This window comes from Exophiala spinifera (genome assembly GCF_000836115.1).
Source record: "Exophiala spinifera strain CBS 89968 unplaced genomic scaffold supercont1.1, whole genome shotgun sequence".
NCBI lineage: Eukaryota > Fungi > Ascomycota > Eurotiomycetes > Chaetothyriales > Herpotrichiellaceae > Exophiala > Exophiala spinifera.
Genome location: NW_015622513.1, coordinates 5958355 through 5980437, shown reverse-complemented (window position 1 = coordinate 5980437; position 22083 = coordinate 5958355). Strand labels below are relative to the sequence as shown.

Below are 22083 nucleotides of genomic sequence, written 5' to 3'. Positions count from 1 at the left end.
CGATTTCTCATTATGGCTCTACCAATTTAGTTCCATCGTATCCCACTGCAAGAGTTGATCCAAGTCATCCAATACTAGATCAGGGATAGGCGTCATGACACCGCTGGTATGATCCCATTCGTGAGGCTGTTGTTGCCCGCTGTCTTCCATTCCTGAGCCCACCTCTGCCATCGCTGGCGACGTGTCTGACGCAGAACTGTCGAGTACATTGATCGAAACCGGCATGGGACTACCAGCTGCCTCCATCATGGGTTGTTTGGCATCCTCCTTCAATCGGTGTGCTGCCGCATTCAACATGGCGATTGTGGTGTCCGCAAGCCGATATGTCTTTGCAAACTCTAGCAGAATCCGCCAGCAAAGGTAAAAGTTCTGAAAGCTAATTTCTCGAACCATGGCATCTTGTGACATGCTGTACAGAAGATGAGTGACTGCGGTGGGCTCCAAGGCTGCAATGGCAGTTTCTGGTAAAACCTGCACCAGATCCTCGGCGTACAGATTCCTGAAGATATCTGTGATTGACTTTGCTGCTTGACACACTATTCGCGCCGACGAGGCCGTCAATTCTGCGCTTGTTTGACCTCGGCTTGATGGGTTGGTCAGGGGTCTATATATTGTCATGAGCGTCATGCAATAATATCCCATTAACAATGCCTGGTGCACCCTGACGACCCTGCACTCGTTGGCTGCGCCAGGGGACACCCCCTGGGATTGATCTGAGAGCACGCTGAGTGGCAATCGCCGGAACCATCGTTGCAGCTCATCTCCGCAGATGTTGATCTCGCGATCCGTTAGCTCGCCGGTGCAAGGGATCAGCGAGATTGTGGACGGTCGTTTTCCGGAGGCACCTTGGGTCCTTTGAGGTTCGTAGTGTGACGATAATACTTTATCAATATGCAAGGCGAGTTGTGCCAAGGCAATGCAGCATTCTGCCAGAATCTCACAATCTCCAGGGTTCGCACCCTGAATGAGTGAAGTCTCTTTTATAGTTTGATGCAGTGACTCTGACCTAAAGTCTTGGATCTCAAGCGATGGCATCCTCGTTACAGGAGGCTTGAACTGCACCGGTCTCCTCAGTGTCACCGCCATCAGACGATCTCTAATCAGGAGCGACCACCAGGTAAGTTTTGTCGTGACCGAGAAAGCTGAGGGCGACGGCGTGAGATCTAGATTCGAGTCCCAACCGAGACTGCCGGCGTGCATTGTTGCGACCCCGATCCAATGATAGCTGTCTCTCAGTGTACCTGAATCACCGTCCCAGAAGCTGAGCAGGATGGCAGATTGAACGATGGCCAAGCGGTCTGACTCGACGTCAAAGTCATACAGGAGTCTGGCGCGATTGAAACACGATTTTCTGACCGACCTCCGGCTACCTTCTTCCAGACTATTGCCAAGGTACGCTGTTGCGGCAAAGAGTAAGGACTGAAAGACGAGGAGGCTGACTGTGCGTTTCCTGCCATTGCTGAATACTGCAGTCAAGATTCCCTCAAGATCAAGCATGGGCGTGAATGGGTGGACCCATTGCATATATGCCTGGAGCAGCAAGTCTCGGGTTGGGGCGTCTGGGATCTCAAAAGCCCCTTTGCTGCGGAGGAAGTCGAGGTCGTCTGGAGGAATGTCTCTGGACACCGGTGTGATATAGGCAGGGAGAGCAGTCTGCCACGGGTCACTGGCGACGGTAGATGTAGGCGAAGGATACGATGCCCCTGGGTCTGGTTTCGAGCTCTGGCTTTTGCTGTCGGGCGGAGTGAAGAAGTCGATTATCGGTAGTGTCCCGAGATCCTTGGGCGAGAGAGTGAGCTTGTCTGCCAGAGTTGTTGTTCCCCTGCCGCGAGAGTCCTGGATCGAATACTTTCGTGTCCCCGTAGCTGGCCGGACATCGTCGAAATCAATTACCACATCACAAATAGGGCTCTGTTTGCCGTTTTTGCTTGCTTCGAGGAGCAACGACGGACACAGGACACGGTCCCCTGCATGCCGCCGCTTGCTCACGGGCAACACACACGTCTTGTTGTCCAGTCTGCAGTTGGTGCACGGTGATTTTGTCTTCGTGACGTCGCATCTGACCTTTCTCGCGCGACAAGACTCGCATGCTCGCGGCGACCGTCTGCTGAGGCCGTTGCGTCTGGTGGACACCTTTGCTGTAGGAGCCGAACTGGTGCTACTCGTCCCTGGAGGAGAGTCCATGGTGTCGAATGAGGTGGGAGTTGGCAAATCAGGGCCAATGTCGATGCTGCGCGTAGATTCTGTTCAACGCTCTCGTTTTACTCGGCCACCATGCTATTTTTTTTTTTGGCAACTTGGTGTCGACGGAATATAAAACACTCGGTATCTGTATATACGTCCACAGACAACGTTGGCTTCCTCTGTGCCCTTTTAATCAGCATCTCCCTTCATCTGAAGCTGAGATTCCGGTCAGTTTCCGGTGGAATCTCGTCAAGAAGCGAATGTTGGGGAACGGGGAAACTGTTCCGATTGGCCAGCCTCGTCTCTGACACTGTCTCTGACATTGAGATTCCTCAGCCTCGTTTCCGACCGGAATTCGACACCCAGACACGTACGCACACATTCAAGAAAGTCCGAAGAGGACTCGCAGCTACCTACCTAGCAAGGTCTCTAGAAACTGGTCCTGGGCATTCATGGAAATGCTCAAATGCGCCTCATCCTCCAGCACTCTTAGTTTCGCCCCTTTTATCAACGCGGCTCCCTTTCTCGCCATGCCCACCGGCACATTCGCATCCAGGCCTCCGTGCCACAGGCTAATGTTGAAACCCTCCGTGTCCAGATCGGCGAGATTGAACCCCCAGTCCCCCGCAATCAACTTGATGTCCAGGTTCACTCCGTCCCCAGGCTGCCTGTAGCTCTCCTGCAGAGCCTCGACCAGTTTCGCCGTGGCCCACTCGCTGTCGACGCACTTCGCATCGGGTCCGGGTCTGGACTTCATGACCTGCACCATCATCTTCGTCATTCGTTCGGGGTGCTCGCGATCTCGCGCGACGGATCCAAATTCCAGGTCCATCAGCAGCGACGATACCCATGAGAACCATTTCGACGATGCAGTCCACATGAGGATGCGGTTCGGCCACGACATTCCGTCGGTGCCTAAGCTGAGAGGATACGCTCCAGCGACGACACACGCCCCGAGTAGCCGGGTCTTTGGCAGCGCTTTGACACATGCAAACACGTAGGGTGCCCCACCGGAGGCACCGACGACGTAGAAGCCATCGATGTGTAGGTGGTTGGCCAGGTGCAGCACGTCCTGCGGCCAGTCGAGGACCGTCCGATGAGGCTGGAACGTGGATAGGCCCATACCCGGGCGATCGATGGAGATCAGTCTCGCGCCATGCCGTTGGGCGGTCGACTTGAGAAAGTCGCCTTCGACACGAGATCCTGGGAAGCCGTGACAGTAGAACAAGACGGGTTTGGCGGGTGAGGCTGCGGTTGCGTGTCCACCATCCCCTGACGCTGTTGGGGGATCGTAGTCGATGTATGCGAGGATGCGACCGTCGGGCAGGGTGACTTCGGAAGTTGTCATCACGGCAAATGACAATAGTCAGCTCAGCCAGATGTTACCGACAAAGGATTCATCTGCTCGTGGTGTGGAGCATGTCGGTGTGAGGTTGATTGCCAGACACGAAGAAGTCTCTAAAACCAGGGGCCTAGTGAGGCCTCCAAGGGAGCTGTACCAGGACTGTACCAGTCCCAGTACTTAGTTAGGCGAGATATGAGCACTTCGAATAGGCCAATCACCCTCGTCCAGGCTGAGTCGAAGCCTTGTCTCAAGCACTCACGCGTTTTGTACCCCACAGCTTATGGGGGTGCGAGGATGTATACAGAACAATACTCTGGAATATCATATACTGTATACCCACCTGTATAACTCTACAGGTAGTTCGTACGCCACTCGTACACTACCAAGAACTCCAAGCCTGTTCGTTCGTGCTCCAAACACGACACCTCATCTCTTTTCTCTGCCGCCAATGTCGATCACAACACCAAGTGGAGAATCCCGGGCTTTTCTTCCTCTTGTCACAGTCTTTTGCTATTGATGTCATGCTGATCCAAAAGATGGGAGGAGATGGAAGTATGTATCCAGGGTGTTTCTGTGTGTCACCCATACCACTCTCGATCACGCACAAACCACGAGGCAACAAGACGATCATCATGGAGAAGCTCGACTTTGTCGCGAGCCCAACATTCCGACGATTATCTAGCTGCTCATGGTTTCTTGGGTCTCGATCGTTTTTCCATCAACAAGACTTCTGTTTGCCCAGACTCCTGGCACCGCATTGTTTGCGGAGACATGCAGACCCAGCGAGGTCCACCACACACACAGAACGACAGACAGTGGTACTGCAACACATAAATTGATGTGCTTGTACTTGCGCATACTGGTGCCGATCAAACCCTCCCTCCACGTCGCGCCATACACAACATGCGCAAAGACTCAACCCCCGAGTTACCTCATGAAAGCGTAACTGTCAACCATCCCGAAGCTGACGACGACACGTTTGTCGAGCTGCGAGAGACTTATGTCAAGCCTGGTGGGTACACCAACAACAAGGCCCTTTCCCTCACTCACGCGGATGTGTGATACGTGAATCATGCAGCATCAACCCTTGTACTCACAGAACACTCCTCACAGGCTTCAGAGGTACTCTCCAATCCAAATATGTCGTGCTCTGTGCATTTGTCGTACGACTCGGTGGATTCCTTTTCGGCTATGGTACAGTATCCCATGTTTCCCTTTTCGAACCAACTCACGCGAGGCTGACACTTATCTCGCCTTTCCTCCAGACCAAGGCGTCATCTCTATCATCCTGGTCATGGACCAATTCACCGATCGCTTCCCTCGAGTATCTGATACGGCGAGTGGTGGTGGATTCTGGAAAGGATTCATGACTGCCATGATCGAGCTAGGAGCATTTATCGGTATGGGAAGGATCGCCCTTCTCCAGGCTCCACTGAACGTTCATCTTGCTGACACCTCACTATAGGCGCATTCAATCAAGGCTGGATCGCCGAAAAGATCTCTCGCAAATACTCCATATGCGTCGCTGTGTGCATCTTCGTCGTTGGTTCCGTCTTACAAACCGCTGCTCAAGACTACGCCATGCTCATCGTCGGTCGACTGATCGGCGGGATTGGTATCGGCATGTACGTGTCCCCAACGTCCTACTCAGGCTACATACAGTAGGCACCTATTGACGACTTGTCACCGCAGGTTAAGCATGGTTGTCCCAATGTACATTGCCGAGGTGTCACCACCCGAGATTCGAGGTATGTGCCAGGCCGTCCAATCTGGGAATTGAAGTTGATCCCAGGGCCATCTTTGATCCGTCACTAACATACCTCCCCTTACCTTCAAAGGCACACTTCTGGTTCTAGAAGAATTCTCCATTGTCTTCGGCATCATCTGCGCCTACTGGCTCACGTTCGGCACACGCTACATCGGCAGCGAATGGTCCTACCGACTTCCGTTCTTGCTACAAATCTTCCCTGCGATCCTCCTTGGAGTTGCTGTGCTCTTCATCCCCTTCTCGCCTCGCTGGCTAGCATCGAAAGGTCGTGACCGCGAAGCTCTCGAGGCACTCGTCAAGCTTCGACGCGTTCCTGAAGACGACCCTAGAGTCCAGGCGGAATGGTACGACATTCGAGCCGAAGTGGCTTTCCACAAAGAAATCACCGTGCAGAAGCATCCGAATCTAGGTTCCCCAGGCCAACGGAGCCGATCACAAGCCATCAAACTTGAGATGGCGTCGTACCTTGACTGTTGGAAACAAGGGTACTGGCGCCGAACCATGGTCGGTGTCGGGTTGATGTGTAAGTTTTTTACTTACTGTCCCTCCTTTTCACGTTTCACCAATTGCATATCTCCTTTTGGTTGGGTGTGGGTTTGCTTTAGTTTTCCCGCCGATCACCTATTGACCTTTGGTTATGGTTTGTTTTGGTTTTTCGCTAATCACATCTTCTACAAATTTGTGCCTCACAGTCTTTCAGCAATTTGTCGGTATCAACGCTCTGGTAAGTCTCTAGTCCTAGACCAAGCAATGACTCATTTTCTTGCTGTGAGTTCTAACTTCAGTAGATCTACTACTCTCCGTCCCTTTTCGAGAGTTTCGGCATGACCTACAACATGCGTCTTGTCCTCGGTGGGGTATTGAACGTGACTCAACTCGTCGGCGTCGCTACGTCTCTTTACACCATGGACGCCTACGGTCGTCGTCCCCTTCTCTTGATCGGTAGCGTGTGCATGACGGTAGCGCACGTTGTCATCGCCGTTCTGGTCGGATTGTACTACGACGACTGGACAGATCACCAAAGTCAAGGATGGGTAGCCGTGGGGTTTTTGTTCTTTTACATGTTGGCCTTTGGATGTACTTATGGACCAGGTAAGAATTTCCCACCCCCTTCCACTGTCACCGTCATTCTTGATCACATCTCTCCCTTTACAGACGTCGGAAATGACGGGCAGATTTACTGATGTATGACCAAACTGTATCTAGTACCATGGGCAATGCCGTCCGAGATTTTCCCCAGCTCACTGCGGTCCAAGGGCGTGGCATGGAGCACATGCAGCAACTGGTTGAACAACTTCATCATCGGACTCATTACGCCGCCATTGATCCAGAACACACACGGGTTCGGCGCGTACACTTTCTTCGCCGTCTTTTGTGCCCTGAGTTTCGTCTGGGCTTACTTCTTCGTTCCCGAGACAAAGGGGAGGAGCCTGGAAGATATGGATCGCGTCTTTGGCGACCGAGCCGCCGTGGCTGATCGGGTTCGAAGGAAGGAGATTCTGCAAGAGTTGAAGAGGAACGGCACCCGGGAAGACGACGCAGAAGAAGCGAAGGGTGCATAAAGTAAGAATAACGGGTCGAATGTTCAAGTTTAGGTACAATACACATCTTTAGTTGGCATCAAGTCATTTTTGACCTTGCAGAACGAGAAGGTAGTTGAATAATATTTGTCGTTTTCTTGCTAGTTGCTCGAGACGTCGATCAAAGTTACGAGCAACTTCTGATGACAGACAAGTTCTTGACTTCGTAGTATGATGAAGATCTAGGTAGGCACCGAAGGAGCAATGCCGTAGGATGCACGGTGAACAGTAGGCCGGAGTCCCCAGTCGCCCGTAGGTAGGTACAGTACCTTGGGACCTACACAGTTTTAATCATAAGCCCCACCCACACACATATTGTGACAACACCTGCAAAGCATTCTCTATCTACAAGGCTCAGTACATTACGATCAGTGCCTGTAGGTCGCTGACTGTAAACAAGAGACCCTAGGCGGTAGACTGTACAAGGAGCCCTTTGGGAGGTGCCGAGGTACATCATCTGGGCGTCTGGCATCTACGAGTACTTACTCCGTACATACTCCCGTACTCACTCCACAAATCAATCCTCCCTCACTCCCCTTCGGGCTCCCCCACGGATCCACATCCGTCCCTCACATCCCACATCCGAAAAGAAAAAGACCACATGCCCGTGGCCACACCACACCGCCCAGATCTTTGCAAGTACCGAAGCACTTGACGAGTTATTTAAGTTACGGTCTGGGGGAGAACTCCACCGTGGACTAGTTAACCATGTAGCACTTGAGACACGGTAGTTGATCACGGAAAAAGTCAGCCTAGTCACACACGCACACACAGACACACACACGGTAGCACAGAGCAGAGTAGATTCGAGAACCTTTTTCTTCTCAAACACAACCCAAACACATGCCTCTTTCGAGTCGGAGCTAGGCAAATATGTAACAAAAGTTTGTTTTCCCACCACCGAGCATAACTAACATAAAAGATACGAGCCTACGCACTAGTTAGGCAATTCAAATTATGATTCAAATGCCCTTTATCGACCACTTACCTGATGTGCCCCTGGCATTGAAAAGTTGAAGCGGTTACAAGATTTCCTTTCCTTCTCATCCTGACAAAATGAAAGAGAGATAAAAACAGCCACACCACATCACAGCACAGCGCGAGCGAGTATTGCAAGGACCTACATACGTGGTTGTCTGTACGGTGTCTAGACTACCTGACCGGGGATCTCACGTTACTTTGTTTATCTTCGTGCTCTATCACCACCCGCCCATACTTACCTGGGCTATTTTGTCCAACGGTACATCCTGCTACCAAGTGCGCACGTCTGTCAGTCTGTCAGTCTGTCAGTCTGACAGTGGGTGAGCGAGCGAGCGAGCGAGTGAGCATACGAAATACACCATGGGCGTCATGGATATTCCAGAAACCCACAAAGTGTCAGTCCTCGTGGTAAGTAGTAGTCCACCACCACCACCATCAATCTTCCCTCCTCTTCATACATCACCGACTAACTTCCAAGTTACAACCGCAAAAAGAGAGAACCCACAAACACTGACACTCACGCTCACACTCACAATGTTCAATACCACTTCGAAACCCGCGTCGTCTCGGTTCCCCAGATCGGTCCCAACGACCTTCTCGTCCGCCTGTCGGTTTCCGGGGTATGTGGGACGGACCTCGGTATGGCATCAGGACACTTGGGGCCTTGTCGCGACATCCTCGGCCACGAAGGCGTCGGCCGCGTCGTCAAGCTTGGGTCGGCCGTCTCACCGTCCTTCGTCGATGTAGGGGCACGGGTCGGCATCGCCTGGGTCCGGGACATCTGCGAGAGGTGTTTCTGCTGTCTCACGCCGGGCGGCGAAGCGCGGTGCATGGAGATGCTGTGCTCCGGGCTCAGACGCGACGGGACTTTTGCGGAATACGCCACCGTGCCGTCGCGCTACATCATCCGCATTCCCGAGGGGGTGCCCGACCACCTCGTCGCCCCGGTTCTGTGCGGCGGCGTCACGGCCTTCAAGGCCATCAAGGTCAGCGAGGCCACTCCGGGACAGTGGATCGTGGTGTCCGGGGCCGGCGGCGGCGTGGGCGCGCTGGGCATCCAGTACGCCAAGGCGATGGGATACCGCGTCATCGCCGTCGACCTGGGCGTGTCGAAACGAGAATACTGTCTCGAGTTGGGTGCCGAAGCGTACTTTGACGCCGCGGTGGTGCAGCCCGCCGATATTCAGTCGTTGACGGGCACCAACAACGGCGGCGCCGCGGCGGTTCTCGTCATGGCGAATTCCGCCAAAGCATACGAGGCCGCACTCGGGTTCGTCGGGCCGTACGGAGCGTTGGTGTGTGTTGGGATCCCCCCGCCCGATCAGACGATGAGGATTCACCCGCTCGCGACAATCGGGAAGAATGTCCGCATCATAGGATCGGCCGTGGGGACGAGGAAGGATATCTGGGACGCCATTGAATTTGTCGCTCGAGGGGCCGTCAAGCCACGGGTACAAATGGCGTCTCTTGACGATCTTTCTGACATTGTCAAGAATTTTCAAAAGGTGTGTTCAGCATCAAGCCCCAGGTTGATGAGAAGTCAAAAACTGACATTTAGTTCAACAGACGCCAGCGAAATATGTGATGCGCTACATCGACGAGGAAGAAATAAGCGCCAATGGTGTACAATCTAATGGACAATAGACGTCAACTGGGACCCATACTTAACCTTGATAGAGAGGTAGATATTGTGAGGGATGACGAGGTGTACTACTGTTCGTCAAGTAAATGTCTTACCTTTAGGTACCTACCTAGACCCTAGGAAGGGAAGTCAAAGAAGGGGATGCCTATCATCCGTGCCAGGCTTAAGACCCATCAACTGCCAAACTCGCTGTCATCGTCCCTGGGTGAAGCCGGTTCAAAGGATGGTTTCGAGGCACGTAGCTCCGAAGAGGGAGATAGGAACAAATGCTCTGATTGCAAGTCGAGTATGCTGTGTTCCTAGGCAGGTCGATAGTGATAACGGGTACGAGGCAGACATCGACATTAGCCCCAATTACCACATTCGCAAGTTTGAAGATACCAGTCAGAGCGTTTTTCTTGCAGAATGCGAGCTGCGTTGTGAGAGAGAGAGCCAAATCAAAGACCAAAAACCAGAAGTCTGACCACCACAACTGTTTCTGGTACTCAAGTCCAGCTTGCAAGGGACTCTTTCGTCGATGCATACGGTAAGCATTATTCGTACTTCACGGCTCGTGTACCTGGGTGAATCTGATTGTACAAACCGGTCACATTGTTACTGTATACTTGCAAACCGAAAACACAGAATCAGCTGTATCAATCAGCCAGTGCCTAGGTAATCGTACCGTTGCAAATCTGTACGAGCATTGAAGGTCGTCGTCCTGCACCTCTGGATTTTTGTATGTTGAATAGGTAGGTATCTTTTGTTCCGCACCATCCAAAACAGCTCATGGCACAGCATGAACCTGAAAGCTTGTCGATTGAATTCGACCTTCCAAAGATCACTCCTTTTCAAAGCTGTCGTAGTCTTCCTTGCTCATCAAGCTGTCCAGCTCCGTGAGGTCACTGACTTCAATCTTGGCCAGCCACCCTTCACCCTCGGGGCTCTTGTTTATCGTCCCTGGCTTCTCTTCTAGCACCTTGTTGTGGTCTACAATCTTTCCCGACACAGGAGTCAAGATGTCGGATGCCGACTTGACGGACTCGACCGCACCGATGGTGTCGCCTTTGCTGACCTCCATATCTAGCTCCGGGAGTTCGACATAAACGACGTCACCGAGAGCTTTCGACGCGTATTCCGTGATACCAATCGTTCCTAGCGGCGAGGTCAGTAAGGCCGTACCGGTGCAAAACCATGACAACAAGTAAGGAGTACCTGTCTTTCCATCGGTGTCCAGTTCAATCCACTCGTGGTCTTCGGTGTACTTTTTGATGTATACTATGACACAACGTCAGCTTTGTGAACACATTTTCCGCGGCGCAGCTGGCGCAGTGAAAAACCCACAAGCAGGCCTCGAGGAAAATGTCCTCCTGAATGCGCAGGCGTTCCATTGGCATGCTCGAGACGTCGTTGCCAGTGGTTTGACAGCGACTCGCCTCGTCGCAATCCTCGATACGGAGGGCACTAGTCTGCTGGCCATAGAGGTGCTCATTGTGCGTGATATTTGTGTGCGACCGCTGCCGTGCCAATAAACGGGATCTCAAGAGTTTGTATGTGGCACGAAGGTGAAAACCGCCTTTTGTCGGCTTAAAAAGTGTGAGTAGACTTCTCGAGCAGCAAATACTCCATCAATTGATTCACGGTGACTTAGCCGCAACGCACTTTCCCGCGACTCTGGTTAAGCTGCCCCGGAAGAGTTAAAGAATCCATGCTGCCCATTGGCTGAGTGTCCCAGCAACTACGCAATAATCGTCACTGCTTGACCGTAGTAAGTCCACCGCTTCGAGGAGTGTTCAAATGCTTGACCGTAGCTCCCAGCTGCGCCAGAACATTTTCAAAACCGCATCCCATGTCCACACACCACCGGGCGTGCAGCAGTGACAACACAGCATCTCTCTCTCTACAGCAATGCTCTACGAACTAATAGCAGTGGTACGTGTCACCATCACCCTCTACTATGTCCCCCATACGAAAATCCCCAACTAACAACCTCCCACAGGTCCGGCCGGGCAACCTGGGCCAGGTCAAAGAGTAAGTACTCAGTCCCATATTTTCCATACTTGCTCTTTCGTCCGCCATCTTCATCTGACACGGTCTCTCAACCAGAATCGCCCGTATATGCGGCCGACAGATCTTAGACAACAAAGGCGTCATCCGCGGCATTAAGAACTGGGGTCAATTCGATCTCCCCCGGCCGACCGTCAAGCATCAAACTCAGCACTTCCAGGGCCACTACTTTATCATGCAGTTCGACAGCAGCATCAAGGTCCAGAAGGAGATGCGCCGAATACTCGCGCTCGACCCACGTATGGTCCGCTTCTCCGTCGTCAAGCTTGGTGATAAACTCGGCGGTGTCAATGGTGCCATCGAGGAAGTCACAGGCCAGGTCGACTGGAACTCCACACCGGACACGAACATCCCTCTCGATACCTTTGAAAACTCCGGTATTGCGCGAGCCGGTTCCAATTACAGCTAAAAACCACAACCAAAAAGGTCCAAATGAAAGAGAGAAAGAGTCGGTGCAGTCCAAAGAAAGGCAACCCGAGATCTCTGCTAGGATACGAGAGGAGCATCGCGACATCCGTTATAATCTACCTACAAACCCAACGCCCGCTACCAACAAGAAGAACTATACGTGGTATCTTGACATGACTAAAACAAACTCCATCGACCTCTCTCCTTGGCGACCGGCGGTACCTTGGAATGCTGCTTTGTCCGCCCTTCCAATTGCCGCAAACTCTCAATCTTCTCGAGCACAAGTTCAAGCTTCTCCTTGCGGTTGATGACATCCAGGTGCTTGCGGACGCGGGGATCTTCGCGAGCGAACCGCTCAATTTCGGCTTGGCTGAGGTGTCGCCCGAGCCGAATGTCCAATTCTCGTGGGAAGTTGTAGTAGAATTCCGAGAGGAGCTCGACGTTGAGGAAGAGCACAGCAGTAGAAGTCAATTTGTCGGCAACGACGTCCAAAAACACTTCAGGACAATAATATTTGTTCTTGAGGTTGGAACATTGCTTTGACTTGACAGCCATGAGCCGCATCTTGATGATTTCGGCTCGGTCGCGGAGGAAGACAGCTTCCCGGCCTGTATCATCACCAGTTAGACAAAATCTCATACTGTTGTAAAGTTTAAAATCTGATACTTACCTCGTTGTAATAAGGCCGATGAAAAACCCCCAGCTCCACCTGCGCCGTCTCCTTCGAGCACGACTTCTCCCTTCCGAACACGGTCGATGAAGCCCATGACATCCTTGAGTTTTCTCCTGCCTATACTGTCTTCCAATTGCCGCTGGGCCGACTCACAGGCTTTCAGTTCAGTCTTTAGCACGTGGCCAATGTTCTCTCGACCTTTAGCCCATTCGTTGTTTTCCACCTCAATCTCGAATTTGAATGGCTTGATACAATTCTCCACCTGATCGCTGGTACTGTAGAAGCGATCATTGAGGATACTGGATGAGGCGTCCACAATAGCTCTCTGTGCATAAGGGTGCGCAGCAAATGTCGACGAGGCGATCAACTTGTCCACGTGGCTCTGAAGCTCTGCGGCAACAACGGTGGTCGCCAATCTTCCCACACCAAGTTTTGTGAGCTCAGATGTTGAAGCATCGAGCTTTCTCTGCCAGTACAGCGAGCCGGGGTCGGCTTTTGGTAACTCCGTTATAGGATCTGCTTCAGACTGCACGGGAGAGAGATCCTCGATAGGTCTGTTCCAATATCTCTTGGCGAGGACATCCATCACCTTTTGGTCGAGCACCTCCTTCAACAGCATCCGAACCTGTGGTCTGCCAAACTGCTCACTAAACTCCTTGAAGGAATGTTTGAAGCTATCCAAGCTTTCAGCAAGGTATGATTCGGCGCTGAGGGGTCGATCGTTGTACTGAACCTTGAATTCGTACGTGGCCTCCTCTAGTTCCTGGATTATGGCGTCTCGAGTGGTTGCGAGACTGTTTGCCATGGTCTGTTCTAGGACATGCATCAACTTGTGCCGTAAAGTGGGCGTACCAACTTCCAGTTCTGTGTGAGGACCAAATTGCAGAGGATGTGCAGAGAAATAAGCGTTTTCGTTCTTGACAATGGCGCTTGTCACGTTTTGATTGGGACGAGAGAACAAACTGGCAGTTTGTGGTATTTTGCATACAACACCAACATATCCCAGCCGTAGAGGGTACTTGCGATCGGAGAGAATTTCGGCGCCTCGGATTGGATCAACGAGATCCATTTTTGTGATTACGCCGATTGTCCTCTCACCGCGTGGGTCGATCCTTCGGCTGGCTCTTAGTGCCGTAGAATTAGCTAAATCAACGTCGGCGGCCGAGATAGCTAAGATAACATTTGGTGGTTGGATGTATTTATCGCACAAGTCGGAGATCTTCTGCTTCAGTTCTGGTGGTTGGTCTTTCCCTGACACTTGGATATAGCCCGGGAGATCAATCAGAGACAGATCAGGAACATTCGGAGAGTAAATCGAAAGTTGAATGGGGTCGTCTGTAACGCACTGTTCGGCGGGGACGGCCAGATTAAGGTCGGTGAGTGTGCGCTGGATCTGAGAGAAGTCGGTGATCTTGCCCAAGCCCAGAGCAGGGAATTCGCCATACTCTGCCTTTGCGTCCGGTGTATTAATAAGGGTGAGCTCGATGGGTCGCCGGGTCACCATGTTTGATCCCTTGGGTAGAAATTCATGGCCGACAATGGCCTCTAGCACTGAACTCTTTCCTGATGACTGAGACCCAATAACCACGATCGACGGGAGAGTCAGAGCACCTCCTTGGCCGACAGTGTTCAATATGCTTCGAATTTCGATCATCTTCCTCGTGAGAACCATCATCTGGTCATCTCTAGCGGCTTCCGGATCTGAGCGTTCGTCTTCCTCGTCCGATTGTTCGAGTCCAAGAGCGGCCCCAGAAGCAGCGACCGCAGCAGCAGCCTTCGAATGATCGGGCCCTTCGGGTTCGGAGCCACCGTCACCAGAGCCTTCGCCCTTCTCCAAGAGGTTTTGTAACCACTCAGGCCACTGTGCCTCGTCTTTTGTCCGCTGCCAGCCAGTCCCAATCTGATCCGCAATGTCTTTGGCTCCGCTAAACAGACTCGTTGATGTGTCGGTGACTGTCTCTCCGGCTCTTTTTAAAAAGTCCATCGCAGCATTCCCCGCCTGTGCAGCCTGGTACTGGATGTATGCCAAACCCGCTAACATGCTGGCCCCAAACATGGCAGGCAACCGAGCCATCTTGAGTGCGAGTTTTGGGAGCACCCTGGCAAACGATATTGATCGAACGGCGGGGACATTGTGAATCGAGTTTGAACCCAGGGGCCAACTTCGTTGAGGAAATCGTCGATTAGGCCTCAGAAGGCCTCCGGCTCTAGTGAGGGCATTGTTATGAAGGAGACGCGCCGTTGACTGGCGCAGCAAAGGTGCGGCCCTCGCAGCGAGTAGCCTACTACTCATCACAGGTCTTCATTGAACTTTGATCATGGAACACTAACTTGGGAGAACGACCCGATGAAATACGAGACGTAAATTGGTGGTTTGATGTTTTCGGGAACGCGCAAGATAATCCGAGTTGACGAGCCACCGGCAGGAGAAATGACGTTCGGAGTTGATAGGGCGATTGTGCGGTGGAGTATGTAGTGCGGGAAAGTCGTCCGGCGGAGCATAGATTCTGTGATACGACATTCTTTCGCAATCGATCAGTCCAGTCATAGACCAAGATGGCGGTGAATGTTTCGTTCTTGAGTCAGACAGCAGCAAACACGCATGTGTTACCCCTTGTATATTAAAGAGCATCCTTTTACGGTCGTCTTCCTCCTTCTATCTTTTCCTCCAAACCTATCGGCGTTTTGAAGGCGTTTGGTTCTTTTCAGGCATCGATATCGTCCTTTGGGCATCAACCGCCACAGCTTCTACACCTCAACCTCAACTCCTAAGTCTTGACCTGTGACACTGTTTCAAATAATGCTACTCAGAGTCGACGAACGATTGATCCTCCATTGATCTGCATCATCTTCCAAAGTGCCATTCCTTCATACCTTGCAAACCATGTGTAGATTCATGGTAAGCCCACTGCACATTGATCCCAACACCGGAGGAAATGAAATGTTGACTCGCAATAGGTCTACAAAGGCTCAGAGCCAATTATTCTCTCCAAGCTCATCACTGAACCTTCACACAGCATTCTGACCCAATCTTATGACAGCCGACTCCGTCTCGACAGTCGCCGTCCGGTCAATGGCGACGGCTTTGGCGTAGGATGGTATACTGAGCCCGAACTAGGTCCCGATCCATGCATATTCACGTCTACTCTTCCGGCATGGAACTGTGTCAATTTGGAACGCATCGCGCCAAAAACCGCCTCGAGGCTGGTTTTTGCCCATGTCCGCGCCACAACTGAGGGTTCTCTTGCAGAGAATAACTGCCACCCGTTCCAGCACAACACCCTCATGTGGATGCACAATGGCAACATCGGGGCATGGAAATACGTCAAACGGCCCCTTGCCGACAGCCTGTCCGACAAGTGGTTTCTGGGGGTCAAAGGCGGCACAGACTCTGAATGGGCGTTTGCCTTGTTTCTCGACACGCTGGAAAAGGACGGGGTGGATCCAAGCTCCGAACCCAAGGACGGATTCGACACCAAACTACTACGACGAGCCATGAAGAAGACGATCGCAAAGATTAATGCATTTGTCAAGGCCGTCCCAGCCGAACATCAACTCGACGATGTCGAGACCAGGAGCCTTCTCAATTTCGCCGTCACCGACGGCCACTCGGTCATTGTCACTCGCTATGTCAGCAGCAAGACCGACGCAGCCGCAAGCCTGTACTACTCATCTGGCACGGCGTGGGTCGAAGGGAAGACCAAAGGCCAGTTCCGGATGGAACGCAGAGACAAGGCCTCTGACGTGGTCCTGGTCGCCAGTGAACCGTTGACCTTTGAGCGCCACAACTGGCTGTCCGTGCCGACCAACACCATCGTGGCCATCTGCAAGCAAACCGTCTACGTGCGGCCCATCAAGGACGAATTCTACGACCCTGATCCCTCGACCGAGCGATCAACCGGCTTCGCCAGGTCCAAGGGTCTGGTGTCAAAGGCGCCTGGTGGCGGGACCATCACACCCTCCACGATCCCAGGAACACCCGTCCCTCGAAACGAAGTCGAGACAGCTGGCGGCGGTTTCATTGTCAAGGACGATCTGGACAGAGTGCGTTCAAACATGGAAGATTTCAGTCTGCGCACCGGATCGGGCGGGTTGCTTCCCAACGACCACATTTCAGCCTGTCAAGCAAGGCGGGTTGGTATGAAGGGAGCTGTACCCAACGGCCCAATTCCTGCTGCTACTTGACTGGGCGACTAGACTTGTCGGCGTGGTATGGGATGGGACCCGCCGGCCGGGCTCGTGAGATTCACAAATTGAACTGAAGTGTGTATGCTATACTCGTACTTCTACGACGAGCACATTCGGATGGGATGGATTACAGCAGGGATGACGGTCAATGGTGTGTGTGGGCATGGAAGGGAAGGAAAAGGAAAAGGAAAATTGTGTACCTCGGTTTTAGAGAGCGTCAGAGCCGGTAACAACGGGACCGACGTGTCTTCATTTGACGAAAACAGATTGAAACAAGAGCATGGAGCCAGGAGCAAGGAGCGAGGCGTCCCGATGATTTTATTTTGATCTTTGAATGCAAAAGATACCATATTTACGGGCCTTGATTTCAGTGCAGTTCAGGTCTTCACTATTATTATTATCCATCATCTCCTTTGAAATCTGCGTGTCTGAAATATTTCATACCAACCCACGCCACCACAACCCATACCCAGGCCATGACACACGTCAAGACCAGCAGGGCAGGATAATACCCGACAATCGGCAAGGTAGGGTCGTCTTCCAGTTCGGGCGGCGCGTAGGGTGTTTCTCCCACGTCCCACGCCCACGACCAAATATCGAAGCAAGAGCCCATGCCCACGACGAAGACGATCCACGTCACAACCAGGATCACGTAGCCCCAGAATGCCGTCTCCGAATAGTCCCAGCCCTCTTCCTCCGGCGGCGTCCCGGCGATCGACTGCGGCTGGGTAGCGAGCGGTGAGCGGGTGCGGGAAGCAAACATGCGACGCACAGGGTCTTGGATCGGGAAGTACGAGTCGCCAAACGACGACGAGGTCGACGAGGGCATCTTCCTCAGCGCCGACATGCGCGGCGGCAACACCAGCTCTTCGTCATCCGTCGACGCGTCCGTGGGCATGGTCGGGCTGGTGATCGAGGTGGCAGACGACGCGGGCTCGATGGACGCAATGCTGCTGCGTATCGACGGGATGGACACGCGCGAGAGTGTGCGGAACGACCAAGGCGGCGAGTCGGGCGATGCGGGACTACTTGACGGTTCTTGACTCGCTCGCGGTGTCAAAAGCGCTGGTGCCTCCGCGTCCCCTGGCGACCGCGTCGTCGTCTTGGTCAGGGTCGCGGAATCGGGGGTGCTTGAAAGAGGGCTTTTCTTGTCAGAGTTCTTCCTGTCTCTTCCTTTTCCGAGGACGGTTTTTCTCAAGGAACCTTTGCGCTTCCTCTTCGTCTGGGCCTGGGCTTCTGCCATGGCGCCCCGCCCGTGGGCGTGGGTGATGGTGTCGGAGCCATCACGATCGACGCTGTCACTTTTGTCTTGTTGGTCGCTGTTGGTCCGCAAAAAGGCAAATCGAGACAAGACGCTGCCCGACGTAGATCGTTTGTGTCCGTCACGTAAACGTTTCGGTTTCGAGCCTTCCTTTTGTTCTTTCTCTTGGGCGCTCAGTTCATCTTCGATTTTGGGGAATGGGGTTGGCCGTTCGGAGGATTCGAAGGAGCCACGATTCGACCCGATCATGGCAGGTTCGTCGTAGATTTGCGCCGCATATTGTGCGTTACAATGGTCCAAGCTAATCGTCTGTGCCACTTCAGACGATGATGTTGACTGCGTGACGGCCCCAGCTGTCCTGCGCACTTTACGTTTACCTCTTCGCGGTTCGTTTGGTGTGGAATCGTTGCGTTGTAATTTGGTGCCGGGATCGGAGATACTTCTTTCCGACTGCCGCACTGGTTCCATATCCCTTATGTGCTCACGTGTCGCGGCGAGTCACGTGGTCAACATCTGCACTCCCAGAACGGCAGTTGCCTCGCTTCCTAATTGGGCTTGGGTCGTAACAGTGTGGACGTCAATGGGTTCCACGAAGAAAAACGAATTTGTCAATACTCGTATCCTGGAGGTACAGATAGATACCTTGGGCTCCTAGGTACCTACCTAGTTATCTACAGGGAGGCATGTAGGCACGCGTCAAGGCGTAGGCCTAGGTAGACACACGCTCCGGTTAGGGGGAGTACGCGCTTCAAATCATTATGGACCTTGAGGTATGTACTCTGGCCGCCCCCTTGGCTCTTCGGAAGTAGGACAAGTTCTCTTTCAAAGATCATCAACAAGGCCTGGTGTTGCAACCGCAAGCAGCAGACAATGACTCTTCGCTTTGAAGAGCAAGCACTTCTACTGCCTATTGAAACTGAGTGTGTGTCGATCGAAGTTGCTTGGTGTCTTCCGCATTATCCTGAACAAAGGCAATAGGAGGGGCGAAGAAGGTACAACGCCCTAAAAGCATAAGATACCTAGGCACTACCTTTTTGACATTTGCAGTGTTGGTGAGCCATTACCTCGAGCCATCCCTGACCGCATTATGAGCTACAACTTGAAGACATAGACTGTGGACCCTTCCCTCTTCCAGAGTGGGCCTCCGAAGCATCTACGGAGAGAAAATAGATCAAGTAGAACTCCTCAGGTCCCAAAGACAGCTTAAAGTAATGGCAAGCAATGAAGCATAACGTAGCTGTAAATGTTGCGGGGCACCCGTCACGACACATACACGAGACTGCCTGATAATGAGCGTACAACGTCGATTCAACCAGATTCACAGAACTTTGACTGTCGTCCAGGCGTTCTTCACCACTGCCACAGCGTCGGCACCACCGATCTCGGAAGCGTGTTTGATGGTCAGGTCAGCAAACACTTTGAACGCTTTACGTGTGTTGACACCCTTAAGACCGTGATCGGTCAATGCCGCATACCAGATCTTCCCGGCTACATCCCACGAGTACTCTCCAATCCCGGTGGCAACCAGGTAGAAAGCTCGATTGGGTATACCCGAATTGATGTGGACACCACCACAGTCGCCATCCTCAGTATTTGGCAACGTGACGAAGTGGTCCATGTCCGCTGGCTGAGGGTCACTGCCGATATACGGATTGTCTTTGTAAGCTGTACCAGGATGGGCCATGTCACGCAGAGCTCGAGCGCCCTCGGAGTTCCGGAAGAGGCCCTCTCCAATCAACCAATCTGCATCCTTGGCCTTTTGGTTGAGGCTGTACTGTTTCACCATAGATCCGAAGACATCGGACATGGATTCGTTGAGAGCCCCAGACTGATACTCGTACTCAAGGTTCGCAGTTTTCTCTGTCACCCCATGTGTCAATTCATGACCGGTAATATCCAAGCTCTCGGTGAAAGTGTTGAAGATTTGCGGGTCTCCGTCTCCGAAGCACATCTGGGTACCATCCCAAAAGGCGTTGTCGTAGCCTGGAGTGGTAGGGTCGTCGTCAAAGTGAACATTGCCAATCAAGTTCATCCCTGCGTCATCAATGCTGTTTCGGTTGAAAATCTCGCTGTAGAACTTGAATGTGCTCCCGAAGTTGTCGTAGATCTGTTTTGCGTACACGTCAGCATTGGCCGGAACGTTGCCCTCCTGGAATAGTTTTATGTCATCTGTCGAGGCCGACTGATGCGAATCATAGATGATTCGAAACAGGTGCATCGGCTTGGGCACGGGCTTTGGATGGGATGGGGTCGTTTTGGCGGCCGCAAGAGCGCCCATCCCGGCCAGGTGGTGTCTTGCATGTTCCTTGGATTCCTCAGAGGCAGCGTCTGAGTCAAGGATGGCCTGGAAGACATGGCTCGGAACAATCCCCTGCGGGCGTGGATGAGGCTGGCCAGCCGCAAAGCTGGCTTGAATCTCAGCGCGGGTTTGGCGAACCGACGCTATGTGAGTCAGGGTCTTGCTTGCCAGAGCCCGAGAGTGGTCGGACGCAGCTTGAGAACTGGCAATAGCCTTGAGAATATGGGGTGGAATGATGTAGCAGCAGTGCGAAAGTGGTGCCCTGATAGAAGCCATGTTGGTGGTGTTCTCTGCAAGAGAAGGAGCAGTAGTATTCTTTGTCTCAGATGATATGTGAACGGGAACTCCTATTGTCAGTGAGAATCGTTGGGGCTTCAAGTCTCTCGGCGTCTGGGCATCAGCAAATTATATAGATGGGAGATTGAACCAAAGCGCATTCAGAGTGCATGCTAGCTCCTCAGCTTGCACCTACAAACATTCCTTGTGCCGGAATCACAGCTCAATGTGGACTCGGTCCAAAGCGACTGCCATTCAGCTGGAAGTCGCCATAAACTCTCATGTCGACCCAGGTCCTGGCTGATCTCGTATCCTGTCATCTGTCTGCCTCACCGGCCACACCGCTTCAGTGATGTCTCTCGAATTGACACAATGCTCCCCGAAAGTATCTGCAGCGCAGTGCGATGTTGGCGGTCTAGAATGTCTTTGTAGCCGGGTTTGATCCATGAGCCTCGATAGCTTTGGGACTGGATGTCTGGGCCAGGTGCCAAAATGCCTCCTGACCTCAGCCAGCCATGAGTCAGTCAGCCTCGGGAACAAAAGAACAGGTTGCTCAAAAGGACCTCCAAGGTAGCCTAGACCTCCTCAGCGATGCGTGATGGTGGACAGGTGTAGTCCGGCGGCCAATAGCCTCTGAGATTTTGGCGAAGCATCCCTCTGAGGCTTGTCCAGGCTGAAGCTTTGCCAAGTGATGCTTTCGCAAACAGGAGGTCGAGGCCACCGAAGCCCTCGTATGAGGGATTCAGCTTCAATGCACCGGGGACTGGGATGGAATCAGCCTGTCGTGCTCTCTGAGATGCTATTCGTGCGGACCTCGTATTGCAGAAGTGATATTTCAGCACACTCGCATCCCAAGACCTTGGCATGCATGCGGGTGTGTCAAGTATCTCCAGCTTCTTCCACAGCCCAACAATTTCCGAGAGAAGAGCTTGGACGTCAGCGCCGAAGCAAGATCCCTGCGCTTCTTCCTCGTTTCGTGTGAAAGAAAATCAGCCTTGCCGGGCGCTTCAATTTTACTTCCAACCTCGGATACAGCATATCTGCCTGAACAAAATGCTCTGCGATTGGACCATCCTGCGAGATAGCCCCGGCCTAATCAGGGGTCTGCATTGTCAACTCCTGCAACGATTGATGCCCTTTTTCAGTGCCGCAGCCATTCGTCACGGGTTCCGTTGGCCTTGGGAGATTTTTCGCCAACTGTCCTTCTGGGGGTTTCGCAACGGGGAATCTCTCTTTCTCTGAATGCATTTGGAGGCACATATTCTTTCGGAGGAAGAACAAATAGCGGGAAACTTACAATCTCCTAAGACGGAGAGTTCCGATCGGGATCCGACAGATCTGCTTTCACGGGATCAAATAGTGCCAGTCTACCGTTTCGAGCAGTAAAGTTGACTCGACCCTCGAGAGAAACCCCGGACAGGTATGCAACCCT

The 22083-nt window shown here is 52.7% G+C and overlaps 10 protein-coding genes across 10 annotated transcripts; 4 read left to right on the top strand and 6 right to left on the bottom strand.

Moving 5' to 3' along the window:
* Positions 1-18: 18 nt before the first annotated feature.
* PV08_02193 (uncharacterized protein) lies at positions 19-2184 on the bottom strand (the record flags this gene model as incomplete). Its single annotated transcript, XM_016376553.1, has 1 exon — positions 19-2184. The coding sequence occupies one exon, from the start codon at positions 2182-2184 to the stop codon at positions 19-21; it is 2166 nt and encodes a 721-aa protein (XP_016241829.1).
* Positions 2185-2593: 409 nt separating this feature from the next.
* PV08_02192 (uncharacterized protein) lies at positions 2594-3532 on the bottom strand (the record flags this gene model as incomplete). The annotated part of the gene is made up of 1 exon (XM_016376552.1): positions 2594-3532. One exon carries the CDS (start codon positions 3530-3532, stop codon positions 2594-2596), a length of 939 nt encoding a protein of 312 aa, XP_016241828.1.
* A 900-nt stretch (positions 3533-4432) lies between these two features.
* PV08_02191 (uncharacterized protein) lies at positions 4433-6859 on the top strand (the record flags this gene model as incomplete). The annotated part of the gene is made up of 9 exons (XM_016376551.1): positions 4433-4541; positions 4643-4723; positions 4795-4929; positions 4995-5154; positions 5222-5277; positions 5368-5820; positions 5990-6021; positions 6086-6389; positions 6504-6859. 9 exons carry the CDS (start codon positions 4433-4435, stop codon positions 6857-6859), a joined length of 1686 nt encoding a protein of 561 aa, XP_016241827.1.
* A 1359-nt stretch (positions 6860-8218) lies between these two features.
* PV08_02190 (uncharacterized protein) lies at positions 8219-9502 on the top strand (the record flags this gene model as incomplete). Its single annotated transcript, XM_016376550.1, has 3 exons — positions 8219-8266; positions 8353-9363; positions 9425-9502. The coding sequence occupies 3 exons, from the start codon at positions 8219-8221 to the stop codon at positions 9500-9502; spliced, it is 1137 nt and encodes a 378-aa protein (XP_016241826.1).
* An 818-nt stretch (positions 9503-10320) lies between these two features.
* Positions 10321-10971, bottom strand: PV08_02189 (glycine cleavage system H protein; the record flags this gene model as incomplete). The annotated part of the gene is made up of 3 exons (XM_016376549.1): positions 10321-10634; positions 10695-10757; positions 10824-10971. The coding sequence occupies 3 exons, from the start codon at positions 10969-10971 to the stop codon at positions 10321-10323; spliced, it is 525 nt and encodes a 174-aa protein (XP_016241825.1).
* Positions 10972-11436: 465 nt separating this feature from the next.
* On the top strand, positions 11437-11955 carry PV08_02188 (ribosomal protein S6; the record flags this gene model as incomplete). Its single annotated transcript, XM_016376548.1, has 2 exons — positions 11437-11510; positions 11586-11955. 2 exons carry the CDS (start codon positions 11437-11439, stop codon positions 11953-11955), a joined length of 444 nt encoding a protein of 147 aa, XP_016241824.1.
* Positions 11956-12131: 176 nt separating this feature from the next.
* PV08_02187 (uncharacterized protein) lies at positions 12132-14701 on the bottom strand (the record flags this gene model as incomplete). The annotated part of the gene is made up of 2 exons (XM_016376547.1): positions 12132-12562; positions 12625-14701. 2 exons carry the CDS (start codon positions 14699-14701, stop codon positions 12132-12134), a joined length of 2508 nt encoding a protein of 835 aa, XP_016241823.1.
* An 810-nt stretch (positions 14702-15511) lies between these two features.
* On the top strand, positions 15512-16812 carry PV08_02186 (uncharacterized protein; the record flags this gene model as incomplete). Its single annotated transcript, XM_016376546.1, has 2 exons — positions 15512-15526; positions 15586-16812. 2 exons carry the CDS (start codon positions 15512-15514, stop codon positions 16810-16812), a joined length of 1242 nt encoding a protein of 413 aa, XP_016241822.1.
* A 400-nt stretch (positions 16813-17212) lies between these two features.
* On the bottom strand, positions 17213-18544 carry PV08_02185 (uncharacterized protein; the record flags this gene model as incomplete). Its single annotated transcript, XM_016376545.1, has 1 exon — positions 17213-18544. One exon carries the CDS (start codon positions 18542-18544, stop codon positions 17213-17215), a length of 1332 nt encoding a protein of 443 aa, XP_016241821.1.
* Positions 18545-19394: 850 nt separating this feature from the next.
* On the bottom strand, positions 19395-20651 carry PV08_02184 (uncharacterized protein; the record flags this gene model as incomplete). Its single annotated transcript, XM_016376544.1, has 1 exon — positions 19395-20651. One exon carries the CDS (start codon positions 20649-20651, stop codon positions 19395-19397), a length of 1257 nt encoding a protein of 418 aa, XP_016241820.1.
* Positions 20652-22083: the final 1432 nt, after the last annotated feature.